General features: G+C 39.7%; 1 protein-coding gene across 1 annotated transcript; it reads right to left on the bottom strand.

The window, feature by feature from the left end:
• Positions 1–1,293: 1,293 nt before the first annotated feature.
• LOC149836164 (protein LEAD-SENSITIVE 1-like) lies at positions 1,294–26,906 on the bottom strand. The gene is made up of 2 exons (XM_090009033.1): positions 26,492–26,906; positions 1,294–2,140 (listed from the first exon to the last, which is right to left on the bottom strand). Exons 1-2 carry the CDS (start codon positions 26,583–26,585, stop codon positions 1,446–1,448), a joined length of 789 nt encoding a protein of 262 aa, XP_089865159.1. The 5' UTR covers positions 26,586–26,906; the 3' UTR covers positions 1,294–1,445.
• Between the last annotated feature and the right edge of the window lie 325 nt (positions 26,907–27,231).

The following is a 27,231-nucleotide window of genomic DNA, read 5'->3' on the forward strand; positions in this document are numbered from 1 at the left end:
AAGTTTTGGATAATCCAATCTCCTGCACATTGGCTTGCCCTCCGGTTGGTAAAACCTTTGATGTACCCCCTGCCCATTGGGAAGTACACACAGCTTCAGCCTTGTAGCAAGAGATGCTAGCTGGACTTTGAAGAAGAGTATCGAGGAGACATTTGAGGAATTGAGGTGGTTGGAGCATTTCCTCATTTGTCCTAAAAAACGGTGTTGGCAACTGTCACCTCTATATCTTATAAAAAAAGACTCATCCCTATAAGGATTTCTCAAAGAACTGAGTGCTTTCACTTTTTTAATTCCTAGAGGCTATGTTTGGAAAGAATTACTTGGAGGGAATTAGGAACTAAAGAAAAATGATTTGGAGGAAATTGAGGTTTCTTTTTTGGTTTGGGAGCACTTAATAATTCTTGCAATCGCTCGCTACCAATCCTTCTGGACTTTGTATCTTGTTTGGTAGATTAATAATAGAAATGAAAAATGAACATGTATAAAGCCCACCGTTTCAACAAATAAGTAAAGCTACTTTTCAAGGAATTGGGATATTTGACTGGAGAAGAAATTTCAATTATCTAAGTTTTTAAGCAACAGTTTTAGAAAGATAAAAAAGAGGTTTTTGTGAGAATATGAAAAAATTTGGCGAAGGAATTATCAATTATCTAATTTTTGCAAAAGGAACCCAAAACAAGGAAATAAAGAATCGGCTACCTCTTTTTGTTCTTTTTTTTTTAAGTTCCTTCACTTTTCACTTGTACCAAATAACAAAAAATGACAAAATCCTATATTTCACTTCCTCTTCGTCAAGGAATGATCTCCAAGTTTCCAAGGATAATAACAAAATGAAAATGTAAATTTCTTGGCATCTGCCTTCTAAACAGGCCTTAAAGTCCCTCCAAGACCTATAGCTTCCAAACAGTTGTTTTTCTACCAAAGCAAGAAAAAACGTCACAGCAAAACTGGTCCATTCAGCATTTTATGAATCTAAAAGGAAGGGCTAAGAGCCTCAATGGGCTTGGCTTAGTGGAGTGGGCCTTGGCTGCTAGACGCCCCTTTCCTATAAGGACCAAGACATTATATCCCTTGCTAGTGCGGAAGCAAGGTGACTCCCTGGCAGCAAGGGGTGGGGTTTGCACTGTCAGGAAGGCAACCATAAATATGGCAGGCATCGCCAGAGCGACTAGGTCTGATCCCGGGGGTGGTTTCCCCGATTCTCATGGAAAAAAGAAGAAATGATTAAGGAACCAGCTGAGAACTTGAAACGCGATCCCACATTTCAGACAAGTATGGATGTGAAGCATCTAGTTAACATACCAACCAGAACCTTTTTCTATGCATGACTAAGACACCATATTTCAGTTTATTTATGTAGACTGTACCAGACAAGAAAACGTTAATCTTGACAAGAGAAACTTCAACACATTACTGTGTTTCTCTCAAATAGTTCAGGAGATCAATCAATTTTTCTGTGCCATTTCTTTCTTTTCCTTGATGGCCGAACCTCCCCCACTTGAGCTACCATAGCCAATGTTGGCTGTGATATCTTCCACTGCCACCTTTATAACATCTGTTCTGACGCCTATATCTGTAGCATACCTGCTCATGCAGTACATACCAGCAGTGACTGTTGCAACCCCAACAGGGCTTGCCATGAAGAACTTGAAGGGAGAAGAAAGAATTGCAGCCAATGGAGCTCCAATCAGAGATGAAGCTTGGCCGCTCCTTCCCACATCATTCTTGTCCTGGATGACCAAGCCAGTTTTGCAGTAGAGAGAAAAATCCTCACAATTGTTCTGGAAAACGTCGTAGTTCCCGAACCCATTCTGAAGTAGATACATTGCTCTGTGGATGACAATTTCCAGAGGGTCTGAATGTGCAGTAGTGCATGTTCCACCCCTGACCTTAGCTATGAATATGGATGGTGGCGTTCCGTATTCAAAGAGGTATAAAGAGCCTTTGCCAAGAAAACAGTCCAAACATGTCAGGACCACCCCACTGTTTGGGCGCCGAAATCCACAGTCAGGGAAATTGGGACAGCCTGAAGAGTCCTTGTTAGATGAATAAGGGTTGAAAGACCCGCTTGAGCTTGAGTTTGAAGTTGATTTTACAGCACGTGTGAAGTGAACAACCTTGTTCCCACCAACATATATGCCTGTGCCAATATGCAGCGATGTTCAAAACACCCAAGAAGACTACACAAGGAAGCCATAATATTTAATAGTGCATATTGAAACCCAAGCAAAAGCATTAGTACACTTTGCAAGGGAATCCTAATATTAAAACCCAAAGCCTTTAAATATGGATCAGATAATGTTTGAATAAGCTCCGAAATGGCATGAATTTTGCACTGTACAGTCAAAGTTTAATGGTTCATTGAGCTGCACACTACACACTGAATCACAATAATCGGAAATTTAAAGTAAATTACAGACAATAGCTGATATTTTACAAGAAAAGTTAACAGTTTTGACTGACAAATTCAGTATATCACATATTCCATCAACCAATCAGAGCTAAAAATTCTGTTTTCAAACTGCTGGACTTCAATATTGTGTAGCCTGATTCAGACTCATATATCAAAGTTAACCAGAAGATGCTTTAATTCCTTGAACTGTTGACTAGATGTGGTTATGAAGTTATGGACCTTGCCTCGGATCCGTCCCGTCAGACCCAGATCCACCCCAGGCCCCACAGCCCAGCTGGGATTTGTGCACATGAGAGAGTCACATTCACATCATGACTTATCTCAGGGTGGGACGCCCCTCCCATGGAATCTCAACCAGGGAGGGACTGTGTATAGCCATAGTGACAAAAGTTAAAAACTGCAAAATATCGTTTTTCAAAAACTTGCGAGAATTTGAATTTTTTTCATAAATCTTGCATTTTTGGAAAAATCTCAGAAATAAAAAAATAAAAAATATTTTTTATAAGAAAATATTAATAAAAATTATTTAAAAATAAAAACACGTTTTTTTCACGATAATAGCCGTTTAAAACATAAATATCACATTCAAATTGCGGTATTTAAGTTTTTTCATAAATCTCGTGATATTTTGAAAATCTCACAAAAAATTGTCGTTTTAAACTTTCAAGCAATTTCTCATGATATTTGTCACCATGTGTATAGCTTATCTTAGTTAGCCTTTTTGTTCTATAAATACGTGTCTAGAGTTCCTTATTTTTTCAATGAGGTTTATTGAGTTATTTTTTTAAATTTCGTTCACGGCATCCATACACCACCTTCGCTCTCTCACCTGTCAATCCATCTCCGCTATCACCAATCAGTTAGGAAAGACTTTCCTCCCTTTCAGTTGAGCATCTGCCCACCGCTTCGATCCCCACGTCCGTTAGGATTCGATAGAACCGATCCATCTGGGAGTCAGGCTCTATCAATTGGTATCAAACCAGTTCGTCATGCACGCCGCACTGACCAGCAGCTTCTTCGATCGATGCAGCAAGAGCCCACGCCCTTCCCACTTTCGTTCAGGTACAATTCGATGCACGTATTAAATTCTAAGTTATAATTTTGCATCGGATTTTATCGTGTGAAGTCCTAGATCAAACCCTATGCTGATCTAACTCAAATACAGAGGATTTGTTTTTCATTTCCCGTGCCCGTGACAAATTTGGGTCTCCAAAGAGCCGGAAAACAATTCTGACGGTTTTGTAAACGTGTGGCTAAATGTTTCTCAGCCCGCACCTAGCCGAATACGTATTTTGGTGCAACCTAGACACTTTTGGGAGGGTCTGACCAACCCAGGTATTCGACTGTTGTTTTGGGACGTGTTTGTCTTATGTACGAGAGCCCCAAGCCAAACCGTCTGTTGCGCACTCGGCGCTTTCAGTACCATTACCATAATTCTTTCCATATAACGAGTCTCGTAAGAGAGGGCCCACACCCTTCCTATTTTTGCAACCCAGAAACCCCGCGATATGAATCGAGCACAGGAGATGTGCGATGAATTTTGCACCATGTTCAAAGCAAGATCTGCTCAGATCAAAGAGCAACTCACTAAATTATCTAGTGATGTAACTACGCTTAAATATCACTAGGGCAACAGCTACAACAACCACTGAGGTCGTGTGGATGAGATCATTACTTTCAGATATGGGTGTTGATATTTCAAAACCTTTAAAACTATGTTGTGATAACAAAAGCGCCATATATATAGCCATCAATCACACATTTCATGCGCGAATGAAACATATTGAGATGAATTGTCACTATGTTCGCAAGCAATATTTGAAAGGAATGATTACTTGGACATATGTTCAATCCGAGTTTCAGATTGCGGATTTCTTCACCAAAGTTCTTCTTCTACCAAAATTCTTGTACCTTCTTAACAAACTTTCGGTGATTTCACCATAAGTTTGAGGGGGAGTGTTAAAATACTGTGTACATACAACAACAAACAACAACAACTACGCCTTCATCCCAAAACAATTGGGGTCAGCGATATGAACCAAAAAAGAAATTCATTTTGGGTCTTCCACATGAATCCTTTTCCTCCAATCATTTCTATCCAACGCCATGTCCTCGGTGAGGTTCAAAGCATTCATATCCTTTCCTATCATCTCCATCCAAGTTTTCCTAGGCCTACCCCTACCTCTTTTAACTAATATATTTTCCCATTTCTCCAACCTTCTAACTGGAGCATCATTAGGCCTTCGCCGAATATGTCCAAACCACCGTAAACGATTCTCTCGCATCTTATTCTCAATGGGTGCAACACCTACCTTCTTACGTATCTCTTCGTTCCGAATCTTATCTTTTATTGTATTTCCACACATCCATCTAAGCATCCGCATCTCAGCTACACTCATTTTTTGAATATGATGTCTCTTGGCAGCCCAACATTCCGTACCATATAGTAAAGCGGGTCTAATAGTCGTCCTATAAAACTTTCCCTTCAACCGCAATGGCATTCTACGATCGCACAGCACTCCAGTAGCACTTTTCCATTTCATCCACCCAACCTTTATCCTATGATTTACATCTCCATCAATTTCTCCATACTTTTGAATGATGGATCCCAAATATTTGAAATAATCATTCACCGGTATATCTTGCTCACCAAGCTTCACTACACTCCCATCACTACTTCGTTGCTTACTAAACTGACATTCCATATATTCAGTCTTACTCTTACTCAACTTAAAACCTCTAGCTTCCAATGTCTGTCTCCATAATTCTAACTTAGCATTAACCCCAGCTCTAGACTCATCAATCAAAACAATATCATCAGCAAACAACATACACCACGGTACATTTTCTTGAATTGATCTCGTAAGCTCATCCATCACTATCGCAAATAGGAAAGGGCTTAAAGCAGATCCTTGATGTAACCCAACCGTTATCGGAAAATTGGTTGTCACCCCTCCACAAGTGCGGACATTGGTTACTACTCCTTCATACATATCTTTAATTATACTAATGTACTTGAGAGAAACACCTTTCTTCATCATTGTCCACCAGAGAACGTCCCTAGGTACTCTATCGTATGCCTTCTCTAAATCAATAAAAACCATATGCAAATCTTTGTTCCTCTCTCTATATCTTTCAATAAGTTGTCTAAGAAGATGTATAGCTTCCATAGTTGATCTTCCAGGCATAAAACCAAATTGATTCTCCGATATCATGACAACCTTCCTCAACCTAGACTCAATCACCCTCTCCCAAAGTTTCATAGTATGACTCATGAGTTTTATAACACGATAGTTTGTGCAATCTTGTATATCACCCTTATTCTTATATAAAGGCACCAAAGTACTCTTCCTCCACTCATTAGGCATCTTATTTGTTCGCCAAATCAAGTTAAAAAGATTTGTCAACCATTCTAAACCTTTCTCTCCCAAGCATTTCCAAGCCTCGATAGGTATACCATCTGGGCCAACTGCCCTTCTTGACTTCATTTTCTTCAAAGCCTCTGCAATTTCTTTCTTTTGAATCTTGCGCATGAAGTCACGATTTATCTCATGAAAAGGAATGGAGAAGTCTCCAAGATCTTGAGCATGACTATCATTAAATAGACTGTATTAAAATACTGTGTACATATTCTTTGATATATGTATGTTTATAAATATACATATGTTAGGGGTATTTTGGTCATTTCATATAATGTACACAGTCCATTAAGGACTGAAAAGTCTTTTTATTTTTATTTTTGTTTTTTTATTGCTAAATCAATATGGTTGTTTGGAGGTCAGTCCAACTAGTCGTTGGATTGCCCCCAACAGCCATAAATGTGATCGTTGGAGGCCGTCCAACAAGTGTTGGACTGCCTCCCTTTATGTAATGTGAGGCTCTATAAATAGAGCCTCACCTCCTCTTGTATCTTAATGCTTTTTTAAAGCATTTGTTGTGCCTTAATACAAATATCTTCTTTGTTATGCTTTTGTGAGCTTTATGCTTTTGTGTTCTTGTGGATTTCATATTTTCGTATCTCTTTTATGAAAATGTTGTTGGTCCATTAGAGACTATATTTGTATTTGTGCACTTGTGTAGCCCTTTGTTGGCATTGTATTTGCGCACTCTTGTTTCATTACACCCCTATTTATAACAAATGAGGGAGAGTGCCCCCAACGGTCACATTTGTGATCATTGGGGGCAGCTCCAACAACTAGTTGGAGTTGTCCCATCGACATCTACTCTCAAAACAAAAACTAAAATACAAAAAAAATAAAAATAAAAAGGACAAAGTCAGCCCCTAATGAACTAAGTACTATTACAATATGAAAAGACCGAAATACCCATTAGGTATTTTGGTTTACATAAATTGAAATATATATATATATATATTTTTGGTACACAATCTTAACAGAGGTGCCCTACATGATGAAGGTACTGGGTGGAATCGGTCAGTTGGTATTTCAGTCTTGACTCTTGATTGATACTGGTTCGATGCACAACTTCGTGTGTGCGCAAATGGCTAAAAAGATCAAGTGCTCGACCACCCCTCAGCGGCCTTTTAAGGTAGTGGTTGAGAACATGAGCAAACTCAAATGCATTGTCCTTTGCCTTGGAGCTTGACTGGAAATCCAAGGAACCGTCCTGACCACTGACATGTTCATATTGTCGATTAAGGGGGTGAATGTGGTCCTAGGGATACAGTGGCTTGGCTCCAATCCTTGGGTGAGTACGAAGGCCACCAGGTTTCGATTCGAGCTCCTGCTAAGACACCTTCTCTGTCTGAGTCTAAACAACTCGCCCAGGTTGTTCAGAAGGAAGTCACACAGATATTCTTGATGGTGGCAGCAAATGGGGTCACCACAACCCCTACAAAGACATTGGCCGAAAGACATTGACCGACCTGGAGGCCTTGCTGCAAGAGCTTAGTACAATGTTTTATGAGCCCAAGGGCCTACCATCTTCATGGTCCCATGACCATGCGAATCTCATAGAGACACGAGCTAAGCCTGCGAATGTACGACCCTACAAGAATGCACACACTCAAAGGTTGGAGATTTAGCGTCTGGTGAGAGATATGCTATGAGATGAGATCATCAGGGCTAGCAAGACTGCATTTTTCTCCGGTTCTATTGGGAAAAAAGAATAGATCTTGGCAGTTCTGTATAGATTATTGGGCCCTTAATCAGATCACGATTAAGAACAAATACTCAATTCCAGTAATCGATGAGTTGTTGGACAAGTTGCATGGGGCGCATTATTTTTCAAAGTTAGACCTCTGATCCGGATACCACTAGATCAACATGGCCCCTGACGATGTGCATAAGACAGCGTTCTGGACTCATGATGATCACAACGAGTTCCTGATAATGCCTTTCAGTCTCATTAATGCACCACCAACTTTTCAAGGCCTAGTGAATGATGTATTTTGAACCTTTTTACGACAGTTTATACTGGTCTTCTTTAATGACATCTTGATCTACAACCCTTCTTGGGAAGACCATATGTGTCACCTGCGGATTACCCTGTAGACCTTCGCTGAGCATCGGTTATATGCTAAGCGAACCAAGTGCAACTTTGGTCAAACCCGTGTCCATTACTTGAGACATGTTTCGAGTCAGGGTGTTGAGATGAACCTTGAAAAGGTCAAGGTGATACAGAGCTGGCCGGTACGCCAGTTGCTCAAGGGACTACGAGGATTTCTTGATCTTACTGGATACTATTATCGAAAGTTCATTCAAAGGTATGCACATATCGCCCACCTCCTGATGGTACTCTTAAAGAAGTGTGCCTTTCACTGGAGCCAAGAGGCTACCGCAGCCTTTGAGTCTCTGAAAGAAGCTATGACTCGAGCGCCCATTCTGGCCTTACCAAATTTCACGTAGACTTTTGTAGTTGACACTGACACGTCTAACCTCAACATAGGAGTTGTTCTTATGAAGCAGAAATAGCCCCTCGCTTACTACAGCAAGGTCATCGATGCTGAAAAGCGGGGCATGTCCACGTGCGAGGAGTTCATGGTTGTCATCCTGATTGTGGACAAGAGGTGACCATACCTGATTGGTCGGCACTTTATAGTCAGGACAGACCATAGGAGTCTCAAGTATATGCTAGACCAACAGGTGAACACTCCTGCCCAACGGAAGCGAGTCTCGAAGCTTCTGGGGTACGACTTTGAGATTCAATACCGCAAGGGGGTCAGCAATTAGGTGACTGCTGCCCTCTCACGACAGGGACATGAGGATGAGTTGATGTGTCTCACAGCATGACCGCTGACACCTTTTCCTTCCTGGATGACCTCCAGCGAGAGTATACGATGCATGATTTCCTCTCTACAATACAGGCACAGATTCAGAAAGGTAAGGCTTCCATACTCGAGATTCAGGGAAACTTGGTGATGCACCGTGGTCGGATAGTAGTTCCTCCTAAATGTGATTTGATGGATTTTCTTATATAGTAGTAGCATGTGACTCACTACGGGACATGAGGGGGTCCAACGGATTTATCAACGTTTGAGTAGGGAGTTTGCGTGGAGGGGGTATGAAGAAGTAGGTTCAACAATTTTTGGGAATGTGTGATGTATGCCAGAGGGTCAAGTATGAAACTGCCTCCCCCATTGGGTTATTGCAGCCAATGCCTTTGCCGGACCATGTTTAGGTTCCTTCCATCCAGGGAAAGTCCACAGTTATGGTTGTGGTAGACCGTTTGTCCAAATACAGGCGTTTCTTGGTTGTCTCACCCGTACACCACCACATCCATCGCCGAATTGTTCGTACGAGAGGTGTTCCGTCAATACAGTATGCCACGTACCATCGTCAATGATAGAGATCCAGTGTTTATCAATACCTTATGGGTAGAGTTCTTTCGATTATATCGTACCAAGCTGTCTATGAGTACCTCATATCATCTCCAGACAGACGAACAAACAGAGGTACTGAACCGATTTTTGGGGGACTACCTCTGTGCCCTCATAGGTGACAAATCCAAGGCATGGGTGAGGCTCCTTCTGTGGGTTGAGTGGTCCAACATTGCCTACCACTCCTCCATTCAGGCGACCTCGCCTCATGCAGTGTACAAACAACCCCCAGCGGCCATAGCCAACTACGTTGTGGGAGTTACGCGAGCAAACACAGTTAAGTCTGCTTTATTAGAGAAAGACCACCTCTTATGCTTGTTACATAAAAATATGACCACCACACAGGAGAGGATGAAGCAGACATATGATTAGAGACATCGACAACAACAATTCTAGGTGGGTGACCTTGTGCTCCTGAAGTTGTTGCCTCACCAACAAGGGACCGTACAACGCGTACAACAACACAAGTTAGCGCCTCCTGTTTCTACGTGCCTTTTCATATCTTGAAGAGGATTGGGATAGTGGTCTATCGCTTGGACCTCCAAGTAGGAACCCAAGTTCATCATGTATTCCATATCTCCCACCTTAAGCCGTACATGGGGGGAGCCGCCCTGTGAGAGTCTGGCCCTATCGAACCTAGGTGATACCTCACCTCAGCCATTCAGAGCTCTTGGAAAGAGAAGGCAAAGGAAAGACAACCACTTGATCATCGAGGTCTTAATTCAGTGGACCGGAAGTGGGGTGGATGAAGCAACCAGGGAAGAAGATCGGATAGTAGCTCAGTATCTGGAGTTTCCGCCTTGAGGACAAAGTATGTTTGAGAGGGGTGGATTATTATGAACCGCACCTCGGATCTATCCCGTCAAACCCAGATCTACCCCAGGCCCCACTGCCCAGCTGGAGTCCTGCCCAGCTGGAACTTGTGCAGATGAGAGAGCGGAGTCCCATTCACATCAGGACTTGTGCAAATGCAAGAGAGGAGTCTCATTCACATCAGGACTTGTGTAGATGAGAGAGAAGAATATCATTCACATCAGGACTCTCTCAGGGTGGGACACACCTCCCTGGAATCCTATCCAGGAAGGGATACAACTTATCTTAGTTAGCCTTTTTGTTCTATAAATACGTGTGAAGAGTCCCTTGTTTTTTTCAATGAAGTTTATTGAGTTATTTCTCTAAATTTTGTTCATGTGTGTGATTGCTTCCCGAGGGAGGACTCTACTCCCTCACCCGTCCTTCCATCTCCGCTCATCGCCGGCCAGTCGGGAAAGACTTTGCTCCCTTCCAACCGCGCCTCTGCCCACCACTTCGATTCTCGTGTCTGCCAGGATTCAATAGAACCGATCCATCTGGGAGTCGGGCTCTATCATATGATAACTATCCTAGACTAGAATACAGAAGCTTGAGAAGACAAGCAAGAACTTAAAGAACAAACAATTTTCAGAAGTCCTTAGACTACTAGTAGCCATGAATCCTACTGCATGATACCGGACCCAGAAACACAATCACTACGAAATGCAGTGGTCAGCATCTCTCTTAAAGGCCATCAACTTGCCATGATCGCCTGTTCATTCAGCCTCAGTAAGAAACTTAGGAAGGGCAACTAAAACTATTGTGAATTGGCACCAAGGATCCAATGCTAAACTAGAATTTTAAGTTTACTTTTTCTAATACTTTTGCAGTGCAAGGCCAGATACACTATCTGCAAAATCAAGCACGGTGTTGATCATCAAAGAAAATGAGGAACCAAATCCTTTTCAGTTTGTAAATTGTGAATGTCAGAGAAACCAAAACAGCCTTTGACTTTGAAAGTTTGGATTTGTGTAGAATGATATCCAGAAAATGACAGTATATATGTCAACCATCACAGATTCCAGAAGGTACTTGAGGGCCTTCGGGTGAGAATCCAAGAAGCCAAAGTTCATAGTTGTTGGGAAGACCATACTAGGCAAAATTTTGCATATAGTAGAAACATATGGTATTCTAATCAAAGAAACACAAGAATTAATCTGAATACTTTACAGTGAGGCGATGGATAGCCAGAATGAACAGTTTAGCACTATCACTCTCCAACTACGACATAACTTCCACTCTGCATCCCCTCTCTATGCTAGTACATTGATAAACTTTGTATAAATGGCCATACTCTCATATCCACAGATGTATATGTCAAATTGTATCTCCTATATATACTTATTTACATATAGAGAGAGAGGTACATATACATATATATTTCATGTATATATGTATATGTATCTATCTACTCTCTCTCTCTCTCTCTATATATATATATATATTGTACCCGATAAGGGTAAATCTGTCTTTTCCCTCTATTTTACACATATTCTACTTTATGAATATGTATGTACCTTTTTCTTTTTTTTATTTCCTTTTTTTTTCCTTTTTGTTTCTTTTTCGGCCAAAGAGGGGCCCCCAACATACACGTTGGGGCCTCTCCAACCGTTAGAATTCTAACCGTTGGAGGGGCTCCAAGTCTATATTGGAGCCCCTCTTTGGTCTCCTAAGGTGTATAAATAAGGGTCTTCCCCTTTATATTTTTTAAGCTTTTGTAAAGCTCTCTTTGGTGATTCAATAAGAAAGAGTTTATTTTTTATGCCTTTGTGCATGCGTATTCGTGCCTTTGTGCACTTGTGAGTGTTCTCCTTGTGCCTTTGTCTCAAGGGTATTGTGCTTTTATGCACATATTTTCTCTATAGACATTTTCACATGGTATCAGAGCTCGGCCATCAAAAGAGTGGATCGTGTGCTATCTCATTCCGGCGTGTGTCTCGAATAACGTGCTCCTACCTCATCCTTGGTTTTTGGTGTGGAAAATCATTGCAATACAATTCATGAGAAGCATACCACTTCAAGTAAGCATTGAAGACTTATTGTGGTAAGTATCTCTACTCTTGAATCCTCTCTCTTCTCAAATGGCGGAAAAAGACTCATTTTTCTTTTGGTTTCAAACTCAATGGATCGAATTACCATGTTTGGGCTGGCAACATGAAAGGTCATATCAAAGGTAAGGGGCTTTGGGGGTATGTCCAAGGCTCAATACCGGAACCGGAGCAAAAAATCACATTGGTAGAAAAAGAAGATATAAAAATTCTTGAGAGAGAAGAAAGAACCAAAGCTTTTGAAGAATATAGGAAGAAACATGAGGAATGGGAGATGAGAAATTTTAAAATCTTATCATGGACTTTTTCGTCAGTTGAAACTAGAATCAAAGCTAACATTATAAAGTTCAAAAAAGTATCTCAAACATAGAAATACCTTGAAAAGATGTATACCTTAAGAGATTTGTCTCACAAATATTACCTTCAAAAGAAGGCCTTGACCCTCCAACAAGGCGAAATGACTATTAGAGAGTATTTCGCTAAGCTATCTTCTATTTGGGATGAACTTGCCATGCTTGAACCCAAATGGAATGCAGAAGTCATTGAACTTTGACACAAACAATTAGAGGAAGATCGGTTTTTCAACTTCTTAAATGGGCTTAGACTCGAATTTGAACAAATTAGATCTTCTCTCCTATCTTCATTTATTTCTCCTTCTCTTGAAGATGTCATTACCAAATTAAGTGGGCTCGTATGGGCATAAGCAAGAATAATCCAAGTATTCTCACAACATCTTCCAATCAAGAAGAAAATGATGGAGTAAATGTCGTTTCTAGACCGGGTAACAACTTGAGAACATACAAACCTCCTTATTTTAAAAATCAAAATCAAGGAGCAAGAGAAAAGGGTGGGCAAGGCAAAAGAAGATAATATAGCAAAATTATATGTCATTTTTGTAAAGAACCAAGGCACATTAAACTGGTATGTCCAAAATGAAAGAAGTTGTTGACTATGTCCACCACATTTCAACCAAAAAAAGAAGAAAGTTCATCTACTTCCACCAATAGAGCTCTCTCTCTAAATCAAATCGTGAAAGCACTTCAACATCTTCTCAAAGGAGCTATTTTCGGAGCCGTCATGTCAACATTCTCTCCTCCCAGTAAGACTTCTTGGCTTTTAGATTCGGGTGCTTCCTTTCACATGACTTCAAATATTTGTTCTCTTTTCGAATATTCAAAAAATGTATCACCATCTTTTGTTTCAACCACAGATGGCACTTCTCTTGAAATCAAAGGAATTGAAAACTTTGAAAGACAATGATTTTTTATTCCCAAAATTAGATTTATACCAAAATTGAATTTAAATTTGCTTTCGGTCTCTCAACTCTCGAACCATGAATGTGATATAAAATTCTCATCTGATAAGTGTTGGATACAAGATCGTCGGTCCGGAAGTTGATTGGGGAAGGCTCTAGGAAGGAAGATTTATACTATGTGGAATCTCTTCAAATATCAAAGAATTCTTTTTGTAATGTTGCCCAACATAAATATATAAATGGTTGGCACAAAAGACTTGGGCATCCAAATGTCATCAAGCTCTCTTATTTATATTTTGTTAAAAATCTTAGTAAAAATAATTTCTCTTGTAATGATTATATTTTTGAAAAAATGAGAAGCTTGCCTTTTAAACAAAGATCCATGTTTACCACTAAATCATTTGAACTTGTTAATTCTGATGTATGGGGTCCGACACCCGTTATATCGAAAGGAGGCTTTGCATATTATGTTATTTTTTTAGATGATTACTCTAGAATTTGTTGGATATACTTTCTTAAACATAAGCATGAAGTATTCTCATCATTTAAGGCATATCATATGATGATTAAAAATTAATTTAATGGTAATCTAAAGATACTTAGGACCGACTCCGGAGGTGAGTATCTTTCAAATGAATTCAAAAGTTATCTTGAAAATTATAACATTGTTCATCAAAAATCTTGTCCTAAAACCCCTCAACAAAATGGTTTGGCTAAAAGAAAACATAGACATATTATAGAAACCACAAGAACCTTACTTATCTCTCAAAATATTCCAAAGAGATTATGGGCCGAGGCGGCTCATGCATCCATTTATCTTATAAATCGTCTTCCATCCAAAAATTTAAATAAAATTTCTCTCTTTGAAATATTGTATAAAAAAGAACCCGACTATAATAGATTAAGAGTTTTTTGGTGCAAATGTTTTGTACTTATAGATAAAAATTACAAACTCTCACCAAAAGTCATTCCTTGCGCTTTTTTTGGATATTCCAAAATGCAAAAAGGGTTTCAATATTGTGATATTAAAAATGACAAATTATATGTCTCGAGAAGCGTAACTTTTTTGGAAAATGTTAGTGGTTTTGAACAATGTGAATCCCATGAAGAAAATATAGACTATTCCTTCTTTTGTTTGACTTATTATCCAGAAATGATGATATTTCTAGTGATGATGAATTCACATGTAATGATATTAGTGATAATGAAGTAGACAAAAACAACAATGTTTCTTATCCACCTACCAACCATCATCGTGAAGAAATGACATCTAGTGATCCTATCACTTATACACAGAGATAGAGGCATTTTTAGAAGTGCAATTGAAAAATATAGTGAGCCTGGTGAATCTACTTCTTCATGTGATGCAAATCCTCGAAGAACTGAAAGAACTAGAAGAGTTCCTTCTAGATTTATATCCTATGATTTATTCTCACCTAAATATTGAGTCTGTCTTAGTGTCATTCACTCATATGTCGAACCTAAAAATTTTGAAGAAGTCAAAAAGAGTATTAAATGGAAAGAAGCTATGGACAATGAACTTAGAGCACTTAAGAAAGCTAAAACATGGGAATTTCAAAATCTTCCTAGTGGTAAAAAAACTATAAGATGCAGATGAGTTTTTAAAGTCAAAACCAAAAGTGATGGATCTCTTGAAAGGTATAAATCTCACTTAGTAGCCAAAGGATATAGTCAAGAATATAGAATAGACTATGATGAGACATTTGCTCCTATTGTGCGTATGATCACTGTTAGATGTCTCGTCATCATTGCCTCAATTAAAAAATAGAATATTTATCAAATGAATGTCAAAAATGTTTTCTTAAATGATGATCTTAACGAAGAAGTTTATATGGATGCTCCTCCAGGTATGAAAATTCCTAAAAATAAAGTATTTCGTCTACGAAAATCTCTTTATGGTTTAAAACAAGTTCCCAAGGCTTGGTACGATAGATTTAACAATGTGATGTTGGAAAATGGATTTTCTTCATATTATACTGACACTTCCTTGTTTGTCAAGAAATCTAATGCAAGAATTGTGATTTTATTGTTATATGTTGATGACATGTTGATAACAGGTGATGATGCCAAAAGAATCAAGAACATTAAATCTATATTAACAAAAAAATTTGAAATGTCAAACTTAGGTTTTCTGACATATTTTTGGGGTATTAAAGTTGTCTATTCTCACAAAGGCTATTTTTTATCTCAAACTAAACTTGCTTGTGAGGTCATTGACAGGTCAGGAATCACAGATGACAAGGTTTGTGAAACTCTTGAAATAGTAGGATCGAAGATGAAGATTGATGATGGGATTCATCTAGAAGATCCCACTCCTTACAGGCAACTGGTCGGATCATTAACATATCTCAGCATTACCAAACCTGATATCTCTCATTCAGTACATGTTGCTAGCCAATTTTAACATGCCTCTACAACAGTACATATGAGCGTCATTCTTCGAATTATCAGATATATAAAGGGAACCATAAATAAGAGAGTATTTTTATCTTCCTCATCCGAATTAAATTTAATTGCTTATACTGACTCTGACTGGGGAGGTGACCCTAATAACCGTCACTCTACCATTGGTTTTTGTATCTTTCTAGGTGAATCATTAGTTTCTTGAAGATGCAAGAAACAACAGAAAGTGTCTCTCATCTACCGAAGTTGAGTACCGAGCCATGGCAATGATTACCATGAAAATTGTTTGGATTTGGAGGTTGCTGAAAGATATGGGAATACGTGTTCAAGGGCCCACAAAATTGTGTTGTGATAATAAAAGTGCAATCTATATTGCCAAAAATCACACATTTCACGAGCGAACAAAGCATATTAAGATGGGTTGCCACTATGTTAGAGAAGAATATCTAAAAAGAGTTATAGATCTTCCTTATATAACATCAGAATATCAACTGACAGACTTCTTCACCAAGGAACTCTGTTCTCCAAGATTTAACTTTCTTCTTGGCAAACTTTCGGTCATCACGCCCTAAGTTTGAGGAGGGGTGTTAAATTGTATCTCCTATATATACTTATATATAGAGAGAGAGGTATATGTATCTATCTACTCATATATATATATATATGTATATGTGAGAGAGATCACACCAGAATATGTGTGTGCTGAGGAAGAAAATGATACATTATAAAGAGGCGTCAATTGTTGATGGTATTCAACACACCCGATCGTGCCCTATTAGCATTAATATATATGGAAAATACAATATGGATCGGGTATGGAATGTAACGTTAGACCAAGATACAAATAAGACCCAAATACCATATGTATAAGTATGGATCAGGTTCCAGACCTGTATCCGGATAATACACCAGTCTCAATACCCTCCCTCAAGTTGTGTGTGGTGCTGCACCATGGACAACTTGTTTTTAAGAACCAAAATTTGATGCTTGTGAGACCCTTAGTGAACAAATCAACGACTTGATCTGCAGTTGGGATATAGGTTGGTTCAACCTCTTTGTCTTCGATTTTCTGCCGAATGAAGTGTTGATCGATAGGATTGAAAGCTATTTGTATAGCACTCTGGTTGTCGCAGAAGAGAGTAGTGGGCAAAACATTCTCGCCTAATTCAGTTAGAAGATGCCTTAACCACGTAGCCTCTGCAGTCGCTGCTGCCATAGACCGATCGTGCAATAGCCCGTTGTTTCTTGTTGCTCCAGGCTATTAGATTCCCATCAATAAAAATGTAATACCCTGATACCGAGCGCCTGTCATCTGGGTCTCCAGCCTAATCTGCATATGTATACACATCTAGTCGGTGACGTGCACTTTTAGCTTTAGTTTGATGATAAACTAGACCATCCCCAAGAGTTCCTTTCAAGTATTGAAGAATCCTCTTGACTGCATTCATATGCTTTGTGCATGGGGCATGCATAAACTGCGAGACTTGATTGACTGCATATACAATGCCTGGCCTGGTAAAGGTGAGATATTGAAGCATACCTACAAGACTGCGGTATTGTGTGGGATCTCTATATGTTTCTCCATCCTGAGAGCCAAGCTTGTGATTAAGCACAGTGGGAGTAGAAAGAGGTTTACAATCTTGCATTCCTGCCTTATTCAACAAATCCAAAGTATACTTATGTTGCGTTAATGAGAGATGTTCTGATGTAGACTCGGTATGCACCGATCCACAATCCAAACGAATCTCAATACGCGCGGAAACTTTTTCACTAAGATGAGTCTGAACAGGACTCTGGGAAATAGGGTTTTTGGGACCCATGCGCTCTGTTTCAACAGAGGTGGTCCAAAGGAAAGTTGTGTGCGACGTGCACACCTTTCCAACGAATCCAAAATCATTGGATTCGGATCAGGAATGTCCGCTCCACGCACTCAAAACCAAGACTGATAGTCAAATTTGTGACAGGCTCTTCGAGTTTGGTGGACAACCTGTTCGAAGAGGGTTTTGACTCTTCAGACGATGGAGTTTGCGAAAACTCCCAACAGATGAATTGAAGGTCTGATTCAAACCCTTCCAGAAAGTTATGGCTTGTATTTTTTGAGCAATCCTACGCGCCTCTACTAAATTTTAAAGATCCCTGACGATCTAATTGTTAACTAACCTAACCTGATAAAGGGGTTCTAGTTGGCCACGCGAATCACCTCGGATTCGGGCATACAGAAGAGGGTTTCAGAAGAAATCCCGAACTTCACTATAGTGCAGACAGATGTTAACTAACCAAACTAACTTTCGGATTTCGATTTCACACCATACATATTCAGATATTCGAAAATTAAGCAGCCATACACAGAATGCTATAACAGTGAATATTATATTCAAACCTAAGACAAGTACAAAAAGATAGATTTTTTCAGGCTACTTGCAGGCTGAATCGATTAAAATGAAAAACATGAAAAAATTAGATCTTTGTTTTGGCTTTCTACTGAATCAAACAGATCAGATTTTCATGGAGGGAATCGTGAGAAATTCCCAAAATACGGAAGAACTGTTCACAGTGTTCTGGATGGGACAGGGTCTGACAGATTCTGTCTGACCGACTGCTTGACAAGGAATTTCTGGGACCCTGCCGGCCGAATTAGGCCGAGACCTCAACATCAATGTTGTAGGATCGTATCTTATCTTTCCAGAAAGCCCAAGAACACCGGAATCGGACCAGTATCTTAGCAGATACAGTTGATTCTTTGGAGTTGTCTTTGACAACTCCAAAACCGAAAATCTGATTTTTGACAGGAAATGGAAGAGTAAGCAATCACGAGTTTTGCAGATTGTTGGAATCTACTTTCAAACAACATATGAACTTAAAACTCAAACTTTCATTCATGAACATAAGTCAAGTGCTTGCATGCTGAGAGAATCAAAAGTAACAAGTTCAAAATATAAGAACAAGAGTTTGAAAAGGCAAACAAAGCTTGCGGATGTCAATAGAGACGAGGTAGGATGGTTTGAATGCGCCAACTCCTCCAGCTGCAGCTACCGTAGTCCTCCTCACCAGTTCGAGCTCTTTCCTTCTTCACCAAAACACACTCACCTTCTTCATTTCCTTCTCACACTCACTAGGATCCCTCAGAACCCATCACCCATAAACTTCCTTGAAGCCATTAGTAGGCAACTTGTCATAGACTTTATCGGCTTAACCGAGCCAAATCAAGCCAAGTAGTAAAAAACAAACTTGTAGATCAGGATCTTAGCTTTCCAACGAGCTAAAAATCATACAATTTGGATCAGTATCTAGGGAGATACGTCCAAAATGTCGGGACTGTCTTCAACCTTCAAACCTTTCTTCTTCACTCCATTTTCGGATTTCTTTATTTTTTCTCAAAACAACAACCACCCCTCATGGTCGACCCCCATGAGGGTCTTAAGCCTTCCAGATGGTGTAATGATCATGCTGCCCATTTTCCCCAATCACTCACAAAGGGAAGTGAGTTTCTCTAAGCCGCCGCCCACTTGCCCAATGCATGGGCTTCTTTTGAAAATGGGCATCATTGCTACTCCAACAACCCTTTTGACCTCCTACGGTCAAACTGATTCAAAAAAGGGTTATATTTGTCCAACCCAAAGTGGGTTTGAGTTGAATTGGATCTTGGATAAGATCCAAGATCCAAATAACGTTTTTGCTCCAAAAACCCTTCACAATATTGGGTTTTTAAATCGAAAAAAAAAAAGAAAACTGCCCTGAGTACCTCATACACCATCTAGTACCGCAAAACAATCCTACAGGGCACTAGAACTATCCAGATCCGTAGAATCCGGCACCTAAAAATAAAATAAAATAAAATAACAGATATAAAATACATAAAAGTCTAAATGATTCTGGAGATACAAAATGGAATCAAACTTAGAAATACAATTTCTGAGAAACAAACAAAATATCCCAAAAATTGGAACATGCTATTCAAAGTGGATCTGGGTACGCAGAGATCCAATTGGACCCAGATAGTCCTGTATGATTGGATCTACCACGGATCGTATCCCGAATCGGATCTGATGAGTTGGATATGGATCCAATTTACCGTCAATGTGTGGATCTTTAGGATGCTCTGCATCACGTTCACTTTGCCTATCGACTTCAACGCCCAAGAAGTACCGTAAATTGCCCAAATCTTTCATCTTAAACTTCTGACTCAGAAAAACTTTTATGATTTCTATATGATCAGTCGAGTTCCCAGTAATAAAAAAATGTCATCCACGTATATAAGAAGAAGAGTGGTTACTTGAGGATCATGGAAGATAAATAGAGAATGGTCCAAGTGAGATCGAATGAATCCATGCCTTTGAATTTCAAGGGAGAAACTATCAAACCATGAGCGGGAGGTCTGCTTTAACCCATAAATTGATCTTTGTAGTTTGCAAACATGTGTACTAGGACTCTTTGTTGCATAACAGGGGGGCTGCTCCATATAGACTTCTTCTTTCAGATTCCCACGAAGAAAGACATTTTTGACATCTATTTGACTGAGGGGCCATCCATAATTGACGAACAAAGATAAAATTAATTGAATGGTGCCCATTTTGATCATGGGGGCTACTAGTCTCGCTGTGTGACGTTTGATGGATCCATCAGGTTTGTACTTTATCTTATAGACCCATTTAGACCCTACAACATTCTTGTCTAAAGGTCTGGGAACAACCATCCAAGTCCCACCTATCTCCTCATTCATAGCTTCCACCCATTTGGTTGATTGAGATGCTTGTAAAAAGGTGTTGTTTTTCTATTTGAGAAATAAATAATTGCAATTCTGTGGAGAAGTTATCATAGCTGACTCACCTTTTGATAGGATGACGAATTCTTGCAAATTGTCTGGGTAGCACATCAAGTCTCTGATCATGGTTCCTATTGCGCCGTGTATAGATAGCCCCTTTAAACTTGGCAATATCCGGAACAGTCCCTGTAATGATCTGTCTATCGGGCGACGCATCCTGTTGTACTCGTACATGTGGCTCATGATGTTCAACAGGTTGCATATGATCTGACAAGATACTTTGTGCGCCTATGTGATCAAATAGCTCAGTTGCAAGCCATGGCTGGTATCCTTCAACTTTTTTATTGCGGCCATTTGCACTCATTAGATCTCCAGTGTTAGTCTCATCGAACACAACGTGTCGCGAGATCCGGATGCAGTGAGTGATGGGGTCATAGCAGCGATATCCTTTGTATTGGTCAGCATATCCCACAAATTTGCATTTGCACGCTTTATCCTGAAACTTGTTATGCTGAGAACTGTCAATATGAACATAACACACACAGCCAAACACCCGTAATTCATTGTAATCAGGGTAAAAGCCAAATAATGTAAAATAGAGAGATTGATTGTCTAAGAGCGTCATTGGCAAGCGATTTATAATATATGCAGCAGAATAAAAGGCTTTCGTCCATAAATTAAGAGGAATATAACTATCATGTAGCATGCTAAGTGCACTTTCCACAATATGACGATGTTTTCTTTCCTCTACACCATTTTGTTGAGGTGTGTGTGGACAAGATATACGATGACTTATTCCGTTATCTTGGAGAAATTCAGTGAATTCTTTAGATAAGTACTCTTCCCCACCATCACATTGGAAATGTTGAATTGTAGACGAAAATTGATTGCAAACTAGAGCATGGAATGAACAAAACAACTTAAACACCTCAGACTTATGTTTCATAAAATGGATCCAGGTATATCTGGAATAGCTATCGATGAAGGTAACATAATAACGACTTTCAGCTAAAGAAGATTGAGGAGCAGGTCCCCACATATCAGAATAAATAATTTCAAAGGAACGGGAAGCTCTTTGATTTATTGAATTAAAAGGGATAACATGGCTCTTACATAATTGACAACTAGAACAAAGTGACACATCAGACTCAAGACTCAGACTGGATGTCGGGATAAATCCTTTTGACACAAATTTCCGAACAAAAGAACAATTACAATGAGCTAAACGACGATGCCAGATTTTTGGCTTATTACACTGAGAAAGACTAAAAACATTTTTAGATGACAATGGCAAAGCTGACTGAGTGTTTGAAGTGTTAGAGGGATCATCACGAACAAAAGAGGCTTCCTTGAGGACATACATATTTCCCTGTCGTTCTCCTTCAACGAGCATCCTCTTTGTGAGAAGGTCCTTGACACATACAGAAGGAGTAAATTCGACAGAAGAATGAGTATCATCCACAAGTTTAGAAACAGAAACAATATTTTTAACAATACTAGGAGAATGGTAAACATCAGATAAAATCAAGGAAGAATTAGGTAATGGGAGGAGAACATTTCCAGCATGAGAAATAGGATGAAGAGCACCATCGCCAATTTTAATACTGTATTTCCCACGATAAGGAACAGGTTTCAAAATCTTACCAAAATCACCTGTCACATGTGCGGCAGCTCCAGAATCAATGTACCAAGTTCCTTGCTCACTTTGTTTAAAGCTCAGTCCTGAAAGTGCAGATATTAGGAGATTCTTCACATTATCCTTTTCGTCATCCTTAGGCCCTTCTCCTGTCTTTCCTCGAGCAAAAGTCCCAGCACCATTAAATTTACCTTTGTTCTGCGGATTGAACCAACAATTCGCCTTAATATGCCCTCTTTTATTGCATTGAAAACAAGTGAGTACATTCCTGGAACTCTGGTTTCTTGAAAGGTAATGATGTTGCATATTAGGGGTGGGCAGCAGTCCATGACCCCCTGGGCCATTTTGTCCTTGTCCACGTCCTCCTCGAAAACCTCCACGCCCCCTGCCTGACATAAAACCTGTGACTAGAACATCATGGTTGGTCGAATTGGAGACCATCTCCTCGCCTCTTATGGAAACTTCGTACTGTAGCAGCTTTGTTCGTAGATCTTCAAAATTAAGCAACGAAGGTAGACACAGAAGAGACGTGACTAGCATGTGATAATCAGAGCCAAGTCCATTTAGTGTCTGCTGAACTTTATCTCTGTCAGAAATGTCGCAACCCACCATAGCTAGCTAATCTGTAATAATCTTGACTTTATTCATATACTCTGTGACAAATAAAGAGTCATTTCTCAGAAGTTGAAACTCTCTTTTCAAAAGTAAAATTCTGGCCTCTGAGATCTGAGAGTATGTTTGTGCCAATGTCTGCCATAGCTCCATGGCCGAGCACTCATCTGAGATGGCTACTAATACCTCTTGGGACAGAGTAGAGGTAATATAAGCCACAACTGCCTGATCTTTTCTTCTCCATGCCACAAAATCTGAGTTACGAATCAATTTACTGAAAACCTCCCCTTTATCATCGTGTTCCTCTTGCAAAATAAATTCTGGTGGGACATGAACTGTCCCATCAAGGTGTCCAGAGAGATCCAAACTCCTAATGAAAGGCAAAATTTGCCTCTTCCAGGTTAGGTAATTGGAATTGTTGAGTTTTTCAGATATAAGTTGACCAAGGAAGCCCAATGGAAGAGAAGGAGAATCCATAAAGGAAGCAAGAATCAAAAAGGGAGCAAAGAATAATTTTAAGTGGTAGTGGCGTGTCAGTCTGATGTAGCAGCCTTTTTTTTTTAAGAATTGCACAGAAATAAATCTGATATGCACAAAATACGATCAGACTTGCGATCAATTCTAGAAGTATCAAGGACATATTTTTGTTTTGTTAAAAAAAATGGCGTAACTGGGAAATAAATCTGATATGCACAAAATACGATCAAACTTGATCTATTCCAGAAATATCAACAAGAACAGATTTAAAAATGGCGTAACTGGAAAAACAATGAATCTGGGAAAACGATGAATCAGATTTATAGCAAGAAAGAGGCATATATATATTCGCTTTTTTTTTGACGTGAAAATTAGGGTTCCTGCTGAGAAGGGGATATAGATCTGATGAGGGGATCAGATTTCAAAGAGCCAACGATAAAACAAAGCTCATGGGACAATTAGATTTGGAAGAAAAAGAATGGTCGAAACCGAGAAAGAGAAGACACATATCTGAAATCAAAGACGCATATCTGAAAATAGATTTAGATCTGTCAAGATCTAAAGAGAGAAAGGAATGATTAGAAAAGAGAAGAGATGATTAGAAAAAGAGAGATTGGGATTAATGAGAAGTTCGAAGGAAAAGAAAAAGGAATCACCGTAACCTGGAGTTCGAAGGTCGATCTCTACAAGCGCGCCTTCCGGGATCAACTTCACGTCCTTGGATATAGGGATGGCAGTGGGGCGGGGCGGGGCGGGGCGGGGGACAAGGTTTCCACCCCCGCCCCGCCTCAAAAATTTATCCTCCACCCCCGCCCCGCCTCCGCGGCGGGGATGGATTTTATCCTCCACCCCCGCCTCCATCCCCGTTTCATACCCTTCATCCCCGGTCCAAACGGGGATGAGGCGGGGCAGGGATATTGCGGGGAAAAGTGGTCGGGGCGGGGATCGTGGCGGGGACGGGGCGGGGCGGGGAAAAGTGCACGTCCACCCCCGCCCCGCCTCCGCGGTGGGGATGGATTTTATCCTCCACCCCCGCCTCCATCCCCATTTCATACCCTTCATCCCCGGTCCAAACGGGGCGAGGCGGGGCCCCGCTTTCCCCCGGTCCACTGCCATCCCTACTTGGATAGATATCAGATGAAATCCTGCTCTGATACCATGTGAGAGATCACACCAGAATATGTGTGTGCTGAGGAAGAAGACGATACGTTGTAAAGAGGCGTCAATCGTTGATGGTATTCAACACACCCGATCGAGCCCTATTAGCATTAATATATATGGAGAATACAATATGGATCAGGTCTAGAATGTAACGTCAGACCCATATACAAATAAGACCCAAATACAACATGTATAAGTATGGATCAGGTTCCAGACCCGTATCCGGATAATACACCAGTCTCAATAATATATTTGTACCCGACAAGGGTAAATCTGTCTTTTCTCTCTATTTTACACATATTCTACTTTATGAAAATGTATGTCTTTTTCTTTTTTTTCTTTCTTTTTTTTTCTTTCTTTTCCTTTTTTTTCTTTTTCAGCCAAAGAGGGGCCCCCAACATAGACGTTGGAGGGGCTCCAAGTCTATATTGGAGCCCCTCTTTGGTCTCCTAAGGTGTATAAATAGGGGTCTTCCCCCTTTATATTTTTTAAGCTTTTGTAAAGCTCTCTTTGGTGATTCAATAAGAGTTTATTTTTTATGCCTTTGTGCATGTGTATCCGTGCCATTGTGCACTTGTGAGTGTTCTCCTTGTGCCTTTGTGCACACTTATTATATCAAGGGTATTGTGTTTTTATGCACATATTTTCTCTATAAACATTTTCACAGTATACATGTGACAGAGCGCTTTGATAGATGAATAATGCCAAGAGTTTCTTCCCTTTTTCGTTTTTTTAGGATGAACATATAAATAAAAATGTAGAATGTAAAAACACATAAAAGACTGTGACTGGGTCCCTTCTGAAGCACAGATAACCATGATCATTGACCCAACCATAGGGGTTGAGTGAATCTAGCATAGGGAATTCAGTTAAGCCATGCCTATGAGCAATCTAGCTTTCATCTTTCAAACTACATTCAGCTTATCAATACTCTATAGGAGCTTGCCAAACTCTACTTTGGTTCACACACACACAGAGCACTAGTCGGATGTATATAAAAGCTAAATTCATGTTAGAGGACTACTAAGTGATAATGTTAATAGCAGAGTAGACTTGTGGAAGGCATCATCATACCACTTCCACATCCTAGTATCCTACTTCATGAGCATTACCAGATAAATTTCAGATTTGAGTGATTCTATGAGGAATGACTTTGGCATATAATTAGCTAATCGAAATACGATATGAAGATCAGAGTTGCAGAGGCTGGCAAATACCTGATGCATTTCTACATGCTAATCATAGATGGATATAGGAACCATCAATTCACATGGGAAAGTGCAGACAGGTTCAATATAAATTGAGCAGATGGTAATGCCCAATATTCATAATCAGGTTATCATCTGTGTGTTTTCCATTCAAGAACAAGATTTATGGCAAATCTCAAAATCTTCAGAAAAGAACCAGCCGTCATTGACAGGTTAAGTTTTGAGATTAGCAGAATAAAAACAACATTTGGAACTCATAAACCATCTGGATCAAGGTATAACCATGCAAATCACAGGATGTGAAATCAACAAACGTTTAATCAGAAACCAGCAGCATAAATTCTAGAGGAAATACAGGAAGATAACTAAGGAAATCAATTGAATCCAACTAAATAAACCATCAAACCACAACATGATCAAGTAAAGAACAAAATGGTGATCCAAAAGAAGGATTAGCATTGCCAGATTCCATACGGGAAGATAACTAAGGAAATTAATTGAATCCAACTAATAAATCATCAACCACAACATCGTCAAGTAAAGAACAAGATGGTGATCCAAAAGAAGGATTAGCATTGCCAGATTCCATACGGGAAGATAACTAAGGAAATTAATTGAATCCAACTAATAAATCATCAACCACAACATCGTCAAGTAAAGAACAAGATGGTGATCCAAAAGAAGGACCAGCATTGCCAGATCCCACCAGATCTAAGCAGAATTCCCCAAACCAATTAACGAATTCTCGTTTTTGACATAAACTAACAAATCTCAAACAAGAATTCACGAGGGAAGAAAAACTCACCATGATGGGAGTACGTATAGGCCGTCCTCCACGAATAGATATGATCTCCGGCTCTGAGATGGGCTCTGTCTATCTTGTTTGAGAGAACACCCATCCTTCTCACTTCTCAATTTCCTGAACAACCCAAAACCAGAAAATCTTCTGCTGTGAAGGCACCCAAGTAATTGGACACTATCGACCAATGGTTAGTGTACGGTGTGCCGAGAATAACAGTGGTCAGTGGGAGAAAAAGATGGGGGTGGGCTTTTCTTGTTATTTCTGAATTGGGTTCCAATTGGGGATCATTCTTATCTGCAATTCTTGCGAATTGGGAGGGTGGGGAAGAACAATGGCGGTTAGTTGAGTGCATGCAAAGAGGTGGAAGCAGAAGAGTCACATTCTTTTATGTAGACGCAGTTGACCAATCAAAAATAATAGGAAAGCTGCGACTCTCTCCTTGGAAAAGTGTGACCAAGACCTCCATATCATTTACTTATTGGGAAAATATTGCCCGGGTGGGGAACCCTACTGTTGAATTTCATAGGAGAGATTGTTGTCTTTTGACTAAATCTGACTTCATTCCGTCGTGGATGTGTTTCAGGCTCCTAGCATAGTCAAAATAGCTATTTTTTTTATGTCAAAATGTGATTTTTTGGTACATCGCTGGCCATTGATTCTTCAATCTACGGAAATATGATTTATATGTCAAAAATACATAATTCAATGGTCAGTTTCTACTGCACCAAACGTGTAGATCGCAC

This window comes from Nuphar pumila, chromosome 6 (assembly GCF_984573655.1).
Source record: "Nuphar pumila chromosome 6, dmNupPumi1.hap1.1, whole genome shotgun sequence".
Classification (NCBI taxonomy): Eukaryota; Viridiplantae; Streptophyta; class Magnoliopsida; order Nymphaeales; family Nymphaeaceae; genus Nuphar; species Nuphar pumila.

Excerpts from the sequence above, each read along its gene's own strand:
- LOC149836164 (XM_090009033.1), bottom strand. The coding sequence starts at position 26,585 with ATGGGTGTTCTCTCAAACAAGATAGACAGAGCCCATCTCAGAGCCGGA. Across the intron at positions 2,141-26,491 it reads CTATACGTACTCCCATCATG|GCATATATGTTGGTGGGAAC; the intron begins GTGAGTTTTTCT and ends ATATTGGCACAG.